The sequence below is a fragment of the Lutjanus erythropterus genome, chromosome 11 (genome assembly GCF_056507025.1).
Source record: "Lutjanus erythropterus isolate fLutEry1 chromosome 11, fLutEry1.hap2, whole genome shotgun sequence".
Classification (NCBI taxonomy): Eukaryota; Metazoa; Chordata; class Actinopteri; order Lutjaniformes; family Lutjanidae; genus Lutjanus; species Lutjanus erythropterus.
This window is the reverse complement of record NC_139327.1, coordinates 39,843,029-39,856,446: the sequence shown is the minus strand read 5'-3', so window position 1 is coordinate 39,856,446 and position 13,418 is coordinate 39,843,029. Positions and strand designations below refer to the sequence as shown.

The 13,418-nt window shown below is 38.5% G+C and overlaps 1 protein-coding gene across 1 annotated transcript in view; it reads left to right on the top strand.

The window, feature by feature from the left end:
- rabep1 (rabaptin, RAB GTPase binding effector protein 1) overlaps window positions 1-6,829 on the top strand; it is a 42,878-nt gene extending 36,049 nt beyond the window's left edge. Inside the window, exons 15-18 of the mRNA XM_084730109.1 lie at window positions 178-233; window positions 1,841-1,939; window positions 2,327-2,443; window positions 5,936-6,829. Of these exons, the coding sequence (XP_084586235.1) occupies window positions 178-233; window positions 1,841-1,939; window positions 2,327-2,443; window positions 5,936-6,037 (374 nt within the window). The 3' untranslated portion in view covers window positions 6,038-6,829. The remainder of the gene's footprint in view (window positions 1-177; window positions 234-1,840; window positions 1,940-2,326; window positions 2,444-5,935) is intronic.
- Window positions 6,830-13,418: the final 6,589 nt, after the last annotated feature.

The window sequence follows — 13,418 nt, the reverse complement described above, 5'->3', positions numbered from 1 at the left end:
AGCAGCTTTCAGCAAAGCAGCTTTGCCGTCATTAAAGGTGCAGCTTTGTTGCATTATTCATGAATTGCCAAATAATTTTCAAGGGACTGCATAATGATTCCGGAGAGAATATCTGGGCTTTGAGTTTCAGATGAGAACTGTACAGTATGATCCTCTAATGATGTCTCCTTCCCACAGCATCGTTCTCCAGTCTGAAGACAGAGCTGGAGCGAATAAAAGCAGAGAAGGAACAGGTACTCGCTCTATGATATCCTGCAGTTTTACACCTCAATGAGGGAAAAAAGTCACTTGCAGAGCTTTCTATAATGTCCACATCACACGTTGTTGTCCCCTGAAAAAACTGTCAAAAGACCTCATGTGGTCAGTGAAAGTTTCTCTTTGATTATAACTAGAGATTAAGTTTTTTCAAAGCTGCTGTTATCTCTATTTTCATATCAACAATGGATCACTTAGTGTGAAAGAGGTCGTTCATAGTGACAAATCTACATTAAAGTGTCACTCGGTGCAACTCGATGAAGAATTTCAGCATCTTTTAGTTCATTGATTTGGTTTTATGGCCCCAAGTTTCACTGTTTTATTTCATCAGGTCTCAGTAGCATCGTTTCCAGATGCAGAAAGCAGCTGTTTTTAGTGGAAAAAGTTCAGAGAAAATCACTTCCTCATTCACTAATTCACTGTTTTGTTAATAAGCAGTAAGCAATAAGATTTTAGACACTTGTCAGTCATCATTATTTTAGATCATTCCTGACAGCTGTAGAGTAGCACAGCTGTAATTTTCACATCTGTTAAATGCAACTCACAATGTGCAATATGTTAGTAGTACTGTGCATGTACTTTTTTGTGCTATTGTGGTAGTAAAATAATATACAGGGCACTACATAGTAAACAGGGACACAGCTGAACAAAGTTAGCTGACTATAAGATCTTGTTTTTGCCACTGACGGGCTCGGGTTGTTAGTGTAAAGAATCCCTGCAGAGTTAAAGCCTTTCACACGACCCAACCCACCTTTCTCCTCAAAGCCACCAGACTCCATCAGCAAAAACAGTAACTTCACATCTTAATTGGTTAGTTTGTTGGTGTTTTACAGCACGGGTTTCCAAACTTTTCCACGCCACGGCCCCCTAAATAACATCCGCTGATGTCTGGGGCCCCTGCTTTATTAAGACATCTTCAAAAATCCAAAATCGACTGTTTTTTCAGCCTGTGCTGCTTTTGTTTCAAGTGATGACGTGATTTTAAACACTCGTTTGAGTTTTGCTCTGTGTTTTTGCAGCTGACCATCTGTCAGCTGGTCTGCTCGTCAGTTCTTTTCATTTTCAGAAATTTCAGGATCGGTGTCGCATTGTGGTTGGTGGCTTTTAAGGTCAGCACTGACGCCTTATGAAGTCACACAACAACACAGACAAAGTAACCGATCGAGGCAGCAGTAGACCAGCATCTCCAGTCATCCGCTCAGTAAAACAGCTGTTTTTATCAAAGGAGTTTGGTGACTTTGAAGGGAGCGATACAACCTTCCCTGGTGGAGAGAGCAGTCTGAAAAGCTTCGTCTCTGTAGGGATCGTTTCTGTAATCCTGTCAGACAATCTGAGCCTTTTAATGGACATTCTCGATGGGCACATTTGTCTCCAAGGATTTCATTGCAGCCTGTTTCATGGCTGCTGGCTGAGGTGATCCACTGGACCAATACTGAAACCTTTTTGAACCCGTTAATGATTTAAACACCCAAATATGTAAAAAAAAAAAAAAAAAAAATAGCAAAAACGCTGCTGTCAGTTGCAGACTTTTAGTGCGTTTGTGTATCCTTGATGTAAATTACTTATGTATGTGTTGTTTATGTAGTTGCAGAGCAGTCTAACAGAGAAGACTGAGACACTAGAGAGCATCCAGGGCCTGAAGAGCAGCCTGGAGCAGCAGCTCAAAGACCTCACCGCTGCAAAGGTCAGTCTGAGACACATTAACCTGTAGACCTCCTGCACCAAACAATGATACCAGAGTGCGGCAGGTTATCCTTTAACAGGTATAATATTTCCTCATTTAAAATCAATGAGGTAGTGTGTTAGATGAGGTTGGACAGGATCTTTTTTGCATGTAAGATAGAACCTGTATATACAGCATGTAAATATTTTACAGCATTTCACTTGTAAATTGCTCTGTGTGATGACACCAAGCTCTTCAGTCACCCAGTAATGTGTGGTCTGCATCATCTTAAATTATTCAGTCAAATATGAATTTCAGTCCATTTGTAACAGTGTTATTGCAGTTTAGTGGCTCCATTTAGCCTTTCTAATTGAAGTTTGTGTGTGTGTTTTTCTTTTTCCATTGCAGAGTGCACTAGAGAGTCAGGTGTTTGACGAGAGAGACAAGGCCCAGCGGCTGCAAACAGAGCTGGATGTCAGCGAGCAGGTTCAGAAGGACTTTGTCAAACTCTCTCAGACCCTTCAGGTAAGGAAGAGTTGTCAAGTTATGGACACAGTTATGAAAAACAATGTGAAAAGTCAAAACAAGCACAGACTTTATCCTACTAACACATTTTGCCTGATATATCTCATTCCTCTGTGTCTTAGACTCCATTGTTGTCCACAGACTGTTAAAAACACAGCAGTGAGCCACACTCTGGCACTGGGTGACATATTCCTTCCTGAACACACACGCTGTAGTTTATTTTGAGTCAGTCCCACATACACCGACCTGCTGGCCCAGATACTCACCAGAGCACCAAATGTGTGTTAATCTGCAGCTGAAAATAACAACAAATGCACTAGTTAGTCCTGCATGAGGGATGTTTGCTAAGAAAAGTAGAGAGCAGCAGTTTTAGGAAAATCCTGAGCCTTTTTAATAAATTAAACTCTATACTTTCTATTTTTTAAAGGTTTAGGTGTTTTTTTTGTTTAAGAAGGAACAAATAGACTTGGTTCTAACACCTCTTGGTAACATAAAGCAAGTGAACAAACTCCAGCAGATGAAACGGGAAAAATTGTCCAGATATACTGAGTAATGTTGCAGCGGCGCTGCTTGTGATTTCTCCCTCTGCAAATGAGAAAGTTAAGTAATTATGTTATTTATTCATAAGTAATATAATTTTCTTAAGTCAGCTTTGTTTTACTGAGTTAGGGGACAGTTTCCAAACTTCCAACAACTCCTTTTTTAAAATATTCACATAAAGGGTTCTGTGCATCATGTAAGATGTGCAGCAAAATAAGCAGAAATGTTCAGGACGTCACTGATGAAGACGGACTATTACATCATTTGTTCTGGTGTTTTTATTGGATTTGTTGGCAGCCTTATCCTTTAATGTGGGTCAGTAGAAGGTTTTAACTTTAATTTTGTTGGGACTTTAATTCAGTCAGTATCAGTTGTATTTTTGTTTCTTTCTTAAAGGAGACGTTCGGTATTTTTCAACCTGGGGTCTGTTTCCCCGTGTGTGTGTGTGTGTGTGTGTGTGTGTGTGTGTGTGTGTGTGTGTGTGTGTGTGTGTGTGTGTGTGTGTGTGTGTGTGTGTGTGTGTGTGTGTGTGTGTGTGTGTGTGTGTGTGTGTGTGTGTGTGTGTGTGTGTGATTAATGGGGACAACTCATTTCGAAGTTACTCCAGTAATGACAGGAGACCGATACAGCCGAGAAACAAGCTACAACTTGATTTGTGGGGGCAAAGTTTATTCACTCTAACTGGTAATTTACACCAGGCGTGGCTGCGCTGCGTCACGGCTGCGCTGCGGCGCTTGGATCAATTCGTGGTCATTCTAGTCAGTGCTCATGTTTACACCAGATGTGCTGCGGCATGTTTTAGCTGCGTCCCAGAAGCGGCTCGGCGCTTCGCAGAGAATACGCAGCAAGTCTATTTTTGATGGATGGTGCGTCAATTTGCACAGAGCAGGTTGAATGGGTAGGAAGTCAGGCACAAAAAAGGCAGGTTGATTTTTCAAAATAAAAGACCCCGTGTAGACTCACGATCATAAAGACAGAGAAAATAAACAATTTAACCACGTAGCCTGCTTATCCATGGTAGAAGTACAAAGAGCAAGGAAAGAGGACTTAATGCTGCTGGTGGAAGTTGCAGTCGCTCGTATGACGGAACAAAACCGCGGCGCACACGCGACATCACAAAGCCTGTTTGATGTTTTCACCTCTGACCGACTCGGACTCGATCTGTGGTGTAAACGTCTCTCTCTTACCCTTCGCTTGTTCCAGACTGTGTGTAACCAAATCTCGTTTCATCTTGTGAAGTCTTGCGTTTTTTGTGATGAACTAACAGTCATGTAGGTTTTGGCTCTGCTTCTGATGTTTTCACCGTGGATTGATCTGCACCTACTCTTCATATAGAACAGATTGTTCAGCTTATAACATGTAAAAAATTTGAGAAAAATTACCGTTTAGAATTTTGCGGCAGATGCTAAGATGACGGTTTCCAATGTCTTGTTTTGTCTGACCAACAGTTCAAAACTTTTTTTTTTTCAGTTTACAAAGATATAAAGCAGCAAACATGATTAATAAATCAGCAAAATACAATAGTTGTTGGTTAATTTTTTAATGATCAAATAATCATTTCAGTTCTATAACATTGTTCACTGATTTTAAAATAAGAGCAGTAAAAAGTTTTACTTGACATATTGAAACCTTTTGACCTTTAAATGTAATGTTTAACCCCACATTTTCACTCTGTTACACGTTTAATAACTCTTCAAACGTGAGAGTAACGTGAGTAGAACATGCACTGCTCTTGTGTTTGGGTAGAATTAAATGATATCCATGAGCTGACAGCTCATTTCCTCTGGACCGTCTCTAGCCAGACAAACAGGCCGTTGCTCGACTGCTCTGTAATTGGTGCAACACGTCCACATTGTTGCACCATCAAAAAGGTCAAGAAATGTTACTGAACTGGAATGAAAATTAACTCGGAGGAAGCTGGATCAGACTGAATATTGTCACATTGTGTTCAGGCTGAACTTGATGATACTTGGCAGTGGGACAGCGTTGGTCCCTGTCCGTCTCCTCACACCACGTCCACAAGCTTAACTTATTACACCATGTGGACTTTAGACATGCGTTTTTGTATTTGTGACTCTTGAAACACTTCAGGAAGAACATTTGCTCAGGACAGCTTGTGGTGGTGAAGGAAAATATAGCAGAAAGGCAGCAGAGCCTTTATTTAAAGAGGAACACAAAACACGATAGTCGGCAATACATCTCGCATTTCCTCAAGTGATGTCATTTGAGTCAGTGTTGAATCTGACGACTACAAGTTTTGAAAAATCCAGTGGTGTGGAGTTAAAGAGAGGCGAGATTACCAAACGGCTAAATTCCGCCCATCATTTCAAGTTAGCTTTCCTGAGTCTGGGACTGAACTGTGAGAGCACGTTGCATTATGGGTAATGTAGGTGCCAGATTTTTGCAAGGAAGAAGAGTGCATGGAATAAAGAAAACAATATCTGCGTTTCTGCTGCATCGTTTTTTATCTTTTTTTCTCTTTGTTTAAGTGTCTATCATGACTTCGACAGTTACCTTTATGTTTGCAAATCAATCATTTTTTCTCTCTTGTTCCTAAAAAATGTGATAACGCTCATTAATGTCACATTTAGTTTTCATTGATAGAGATCTGGCACTTAATAACAGATCTTTACCACAAAGCACACTCCTCCTAAAAAGCTCATATTATTAATTTTCAAGTCCAGTGTCGTTTTTGGAGAGAGTTGATGGTAACTAAAAATAAAGATCAAACTTTTTTTGTCTGTTTTTTTGGGAGTGTAGTTCCTGCAGCGTTCCTCTCAGGTAACAGTTACAAGTGAGAGGCAGAACCCAGGGCAAACAAAGCCCTTCAAACACTGACTGCTGCTCCTCTCTCATCAGAATATGATGTATTTATTGAGTAAATGAAGGGGAGCCAGAAGTAGAATTTCTGTGTTAATGTTAATCAGTTAACGTTTGCGTCCGTGTCTGCAGGTACAGCTGGAGCGAATACGACAGGCAGACTCTTTGGATCGAATCAAAGTCATCCTCAATGACACCAACTTGACTGACATCAACCAGCTTCCAGAGACATGATACCACTGAATGAAAACTGCCTTCAGTTTCATTCCCCCCCTCTGTCTCTTTATCACTGGCCCAATAACATTATTGATCTGACCCTTCCTCCTCCTCCTCCCCCCTGCATAACCACAGAGGACGAGTCTGGTGGGACAAGGACGGACGCGGCATGAGGAGCCTTTTGTGTACATTAAGAGTCTTGGAACGTGGATAGAATAATGAAGAAGAACACTACTAAAAATAATGTAAATAACTAAATGTGTGACTCTGGACAGAGGGATGGAAGTGGATGGAAGTCTTTCTGTCTGTGTCTTGTTTCTACTGTAGATATGACTGTCTCTGTATTAGCTCAACCAAAAAAGGTTTGTCGTCTTCTAAAAAGCACTTTTCATCTGCAACTTCTCTTTCCAGGTAAATAGAAAAACAATTGGATGCATAACTTTTCTCCTTCTGTTCTCAGAGCGGTTGATAATCGCTTCCTTGTTCCTCTCGCTTCTTCTTTCCACTTGTTTTTGTTGTTTGTTTTTTTTTCTCTCCACCTTTTTCTGGCTGTTTTTTTTTTCTGTGACATTTTCCACCTTGTTCTGGTCATTTCACCGCGTGACAAAGACATGATGAAGGAAATTCATGGAAAATACTTGCACATAACTTAACTGGGATGGAAAAAAAGGAACATAACACAATTTGAGCAATACCCTCCATTTCTTAAACATCCTCTACTGTATCTTTGCTTCATTCTTGTTCTTAACGTCTGACACAAGTCTGTTTTTGTTCTTTTAACGTTGCAGAAATACAGTGAAGAAACATTCAGTCACGTCCAAAGTTTTATTTGCTTCTTGATGGTCAGTGAAACCTTCGAAACATTAGTCAACAAATTATGTGTCAGAGAAAACAAAAATGGTTAGGTGAGAAGAAAAGCAGAGGTGTAGATGGAAAATAATTGATTTTAATTGATTACTTTTTGAGTGGACCTTAGTTGGCCTTCAATCCTAAAGCTCTTAAATTACAGTTTGTATAATATAGGATGGAAGAGGACACTATCACAACACTGGCACAAGGTGTTTCTCTTCTGTTGCAGCAGAGCACGTAGCTTGTAGAGGGACATTCAGTTTGCTACCTACAGTACACGGTGGCCAAGAAGCATACCCTTGTAAAAAAAAAGAAGAAAAAAAAGCTCCCTTAAAGAAAAAATCATTCAGCTTTAAGTGTACACTATATTTAGAATATTTTCACAGCTTTACCTTGCCATCAGCGTTTTCTGGCAGCAAACTGATGTTATATAAGCCAAAAATCACTCACTCCAAAGCCACCAGACTCCATTGGAAAAAGCAGTAATTTTACCTCACAGAAAATGTGAGTTTCTGTTCTACCGCTGCCTCGACCGGTTAGTTTGTTTATGTTATCGTATGATTGCTGAATGCAAACAATCCCTTTAAAACTCTGAGGTCACACAATAACTCAAACAAACTAACCAGTCGAGGCAGCAGTACACCAGAAACTCCTGTGTTCTGCGAGGTAAAATTCCAATTTTTGATGATGGAGTTTGGTTGCTTTGGAGAGAGCAATAATTGGACTTTATAACGGTGGTTTTCCCAGTGGAAAAATCTCTGATTTCAAGGTAAAGTGGTGGAAAATATTCTGAATATAGCGCACACTTCGACCGCCATCTGCTGTAGATAATACACTGACTGTGGACAAATACCTCATACAACCCCACTACAAAAATCTGAATTTTATCCCTTTAAGGACAGCTGACTTTTCATATCTATATTGTGTCCACAAGGTTCATCCATCACTACGAGAAACTGTTATCTGTGAAGCTACTAATGGATTTATTTACCAGATAGCTTCAGAAACCTCCTCCTGACCGTCTCTGTAACTTTCTGACAGTCACTTTCACACCCAGGCTTTGAATTTCTCACCAGTTTTTAATGTTTTTAAAATTCTTGATTCAGCTTTTACACCTGAAAAGCTGTGAATGTTTACCAGGAGAGACTGTCTGAAAATGTGCGTCATTATGCCCATATTCAAACCTTTATCAGGTCTCCTCGCTTCCTCCTGTCTGTATGCACATTTTACACATTTACATGGAAAAATATCCAAGTGGCAACCCTGAAAATAAAAAATTAAAATAAGCTGAAATATCAAAAAAAAAAGAAAATGTTTTTAGGATTGTCTGAGGTGGAAAAGAAAGAAGAAAAAAGGTAGATTGATAAAGAAAATGCAACAAACAGATTCAGTTTTTAAACTTGTGACTTAAATATCCACTGAAGATGAAAACAGAAGATCTGTGTGGAAAGATGAGGAGAAAGTGAAGTTAATTGATAGGTAAATCAGGTAAATTGATAAATTTGTACTTTCTTTTGCAGAGTTCCTGAAATTTCACTCAAAATTTGTGCTACATTTGGATAGAAACGTGGTTTAGGACCGCTGCTTCCGGTGTGGCCGTTCACAACAGTTATAAACATTTTTCATCTATGACTTTATTCAGTCCAGGTCTTTTCTCGTGTAAATTAATCCTAATAAGTTCATTGAAAGGCCTCAGTATGCTGTGTCTTCTGACCACGTCTGAAGGCAGAAGCATTTTCTGAATTTCACTAAAAATAACTCACAAATCTTTGTCCACTCAGTGTAATAAATCATACAGACGTGGATAACGGCACATTTTCAGATGGTTCATTCATGCTTTTTTTCTTAGTTATTTTTGTGAAACGTGACAGGGTTGTTTGAAGAATGAAAAAAGAGATCTTGAGAGAGAACATAAAAATCCTGACAACTTTGGGGCCATGCCACTGATCTGATGGCGTTTTATTTTGAAATCCAAATAGTGCAAAGACAAAAAGCCCATTTGTCCCAAAAACAAATGGCATAAAGGCCCATTGTTCCAAAAATACACATTTTCCCTGCAGAAACACAGTAACCCCTGAACCTAACAACTACAGGGAAATTGTGCATTTTTGTAACAATGGGTCTTTGGCCGTTGGTTTTTAAGGATAACAGCGTGGGGTTTTGGAACAACTTTCACATTTGCAAAAATTGTCAGATGCAGCCCTAAAGATGTTAGACAATCTGACAAGTGTTTCTTTGGCGTTACTTTACCCAGTACTAAAAATGAAACATGGCACTGTGTCTTTTTGAAATGATCCATATTTAATCCAGACAGTGAAAAGTATCGGAGACAAAGTTCACGACGGTCGTCTTTATCATTCTTCAAACAGAACGAAAAAGAGATCTGCTGACTTAAGGGCCATTGATCTGATGACCTTTTATTCTGAAACCTTAATGCTGCAAAAAAGAAAATGTCCTGTTGGACTGACAGCCCATTTGTCCGACAGGCTTTTATCCCCCTAAAAAAAGGCACAAGGCCCCATTGTTCCGAAAATACACACTCTTCCTGCAGGAACACAGTAACCTCTAACCGTAACAGCTGCAGGGAAAGTGTGTATTTTTGTAGTAATGGGTTTTTGGGATAACAGTCTTGCTGGACAAACGGGCTTTCGGTCCAGTGGGACATTTTTCGGACTGTTGGGGTTTCGGGACAATGGCCTGTCCCATCTACTTTCACATTTGCAAACTTTGTCAGATGTTAAATGGTCCGAGAAGCTCTTCTGTGGCTTTACTTTAACCAGAACTAAAACTGAAACATTTCACTGTGTCCTTTTAAAATGGTCCGTTTTTAATCCAGTCTTTGTTAGGATCAGGATTTTTAACCACAGTGAGGCCAAAAGACGCAGAATCAAAACAGGTGGTGTTCATGAAGCAGCTACACTGGAACTCATAGAAGTATACTACAGCGCTGTCCATCCCCCTGATAGTTTTCTTCTTCTTTTTTACTGGAATGAATAAATGCAAGACTATTAGCAGGAAGTCGTACGTGTTGGCATGGTTTTATTACATATTTGGCCAATTTAGGCACAAATTATTACACAACTCAAGAGGTGGAACATTTATCAGCTGCTAGACGCCCACATTTGTAATGTTCAGGCTGCCACTGTGTCTTTATGATTCTGTCAGAATCAGCACAGAAGAATTTGATTTTTAACCGAGGTAATACATACCGCCGATAAGACGATGGCACAAAACAGAGAGGTTACACCTGCCAATGTGAAATGATCTCGAGAACCCCGACTCAGCGTCTTCTGTAACTTCTAAGGGTGTGACTCATGTACAAGGAGTTGGTTGCGCTCATGAAGCTGCAGATTCGGAGAACGGGAGGCTGAATGAATTTTCTTCCGCTGTGAGAAAAAAAAAGAAAAAATAATAATCCTCAAATGGAAGTAGAGGGATTCTCTTTGCATCAAACATTACACACTATATTAACATGCATACAGCAGATTTGTACGGTTTAAGGACATCGATCACTGTGTTATTTTGTTTGTTCGTTTTTGACTTGCATGTATTTACATTTCCCTATGTTGCATATGTCTATACTGTAGATATCTTGAGTTGATATTTATGATAGAGTCATGCAATGTGTTCTTATGAGATAATGTGGATGTGTGGGCGAGCCAGCCTGAGTTGCACTGACAGAAAACTTGTACGTCTTTTGGCTTGTATGATTGTGGGCTGAGAACTGAGAACTGGTGAACTTTAAAAAGTAGAAATTTTACAGTGTGAATTCTGGACATTATATATATATATATATATTTTCCTCTCTGAAGGCCTTACTGCATTATTGGCTTGGTGTGTTTATAATTTTATCTGTCTCTTTGATTACAGGAACTAATTTGGCCCGTATGGCGTTAGTATGAGGATTCCTCTGCTGTCATCACAGATACTCACTAATAATTCATTTTGGTCATGTTTAAGAGTTGATTTTTTACTGAGTCATTTCTGATCTAACACAGTTGGATTAAATTTTAAAAAAATGTGCGTTGAATCCCAAAAATGATGTTAAAATGAGATGGATGTCTGAAAGCTCACACTGTGTACCACCTCCTGCTTAGTTTTTAGTATAAATAGAACGTCACAAAGAATAAAAATGCACCCGAAGCCCAGATTTATCTGTGCCGTCTGTTTATTAGAAGTGTAAAGATCTGACTTGTGGGAAATGTGCTTTTTGTCATTTTCTTAAACCCTCATGTTTACTGACCTGTTTCAGTCCACACATGTAAACTGAAGTTTCACAACCTCAAAACATGTTCAGCTGCAAAACACAGGCACTTCTTTCATCATAAGCATTGACAATAAATTATTTTAAACTTTAAACATTCAACTGACAGCAAAGAGCAACATGCAGATGAAACTTTTTTAAGATTTTGTTTGTTCGCTTTTGCACTGTGCTGGTCGTTAATATCTTTACTACCACATGATTCTGACTCAAGTGCACAGTTTGAGCTTTCAGAGGCAGTTTTTTTAAAAAAAAAGAAAATCATTCCTTTTAATTGTGATGAATCATGTTATCTGTTCTAGAGTTAGGACCGATATTCTCTTAAGCAAAAGTTAAATGTCATCCAGTTTGATGGAGTTTCTACCTTCTTTTTTTTTTGCTTTGTTTTGTTTTCTTTGGATTAATAATGAATCAGCTACAGGAGTTGCAATTCTGTTCCACTTAAAATAATTGTATAAGCATGGGTTCAGCAGAGATGTAAAATGCTATTTCACAACAACAAGAATAAAATCTCAAAGTCTTGAATACTTTTTATTTTATTTAGAATTTTTGGGGCTTTTATGTTCAGAGCCTCTGAGCTGAGAGAGAAATAAAATATATCCAGGCCACATTTTAGCACAAGTTATAATTAATTAGTTTGTCCAAGAAACAATATGGCCTCTATATTTTTTCTCTCTATATGGCCACTCCAACAATCTGTATTTTAATATAAAAATGGTCAAACCTTGGTGCTGAATATTGTCTGTTAGTGCTCCAGAAATATCTCCTATACTGATGATTACAATTCCTCAATTTTTGTTTATCATACAAAAAATATTTATTTTTATTATACTCATGGATGCAGAGTGTGTCCTGTAGGTGGACTGTTTTTAATTTTACCTTTATTTAACCAGGATGTCCCCTCTTGACCCGGCCAAGGCAGCAGCCAATCACAGCTTATTAAAATGCAACAAATTCAACATAATAATCAAAAATCCACAATAAAACAACAGTTATTCAAACAGAGTGAATAAAAGAAAGAAAAGAAAAACAGGCACATGCCCTTAAATTCATCAATGGATACGATTATTTCTAATTTAAGATCTGATTGTAGATGCTTCCATACCCATGGTGCATTGCAGTTGCGATTTTCAAATGCAGTTTTCCCCAGACCTGAATGATAATAAGCACAGAGCACAGTGGAGTCTACTCATCAACCTATGGATTAGAATTAATTGATCATGGGTCTCCAAATAAATGAGACTATGGAGAAAATTATGCAAATTTAAGATTTCAAATGTGTGTATTATCTTACTGATCAGAGGACAAAATTAGAGCCTGTTAATTACATCTAAATGCATTTAATTTATGAAGCAGGTGAAAATGTTCTCTGTTATTTTCCTGATAAGAGGAAATAAAATCAATGAGATGATCTGTTAACTGTCTAAATGCATTTATTTCTCATTCATGAAGTTTTAATGTGTGCATATATTTGCAATAAAACATAAGGATAATATAAGATGATGCAGAAATGGCAGTAAAAATGGACAGGAAAGTTCATTTATACATGAACAATCACTTTCCAGAAGTTATTGATTGGACTTACTGTGATTTGAGTCACAATGGCTTGTCATTTTTAAAAAGTGAGTTTCCAGAAAAAAAGTTTGTGAAACACTGATACAGAGAGTATTAAACTGAGTCTCACAACCAGTTACAAATTCTTGTGTGGCTTTAATTGTCATTTTTCACACAAAAACGTGAAAAAAATTTCTGGTTCCAGCTTCTTAAATTTGATTCTTTGGGTTCTGGACTGTTAGTTGGACAAAAGAAGCAATCTGAGGACGTCACTTCGGGCTCTGGTGAAATGAGCAGGGTTTTTTTTTACATTTTATAGATGAAACAATTAATTGTGAAAATAATCAGCAGATAAATTAATAATGAAAACAATGTTTGGCTGCAGCCCTGCTCTGGATGTGAGCCACACGAGGACTAACTCTGCTTGCTGTTAAAACTCTATGTTTGTCTCTCTGCAGTCTGGATTTTGAACCTACTATAGTTTCCCTTGAAATGTTTTTGGCATCCAGTAACACTGAAGGATCACCAAAATTATTAGAAGTGATCCTGAGGGGAACCTTTAACATCCAAATGTCATGGCAGTCTACATAATAGTTGTCAAGACATTTCCCCCAAATCCACAAAGGTCGAACTCATACTGGGGCAAAAAAAAGTCCATAATAATGTTTGTCAAAGAAATTCATGGTGATCCATCCAATAGCTGCTGAGATATTTCAGTTAGGAGTCATGGTGGAT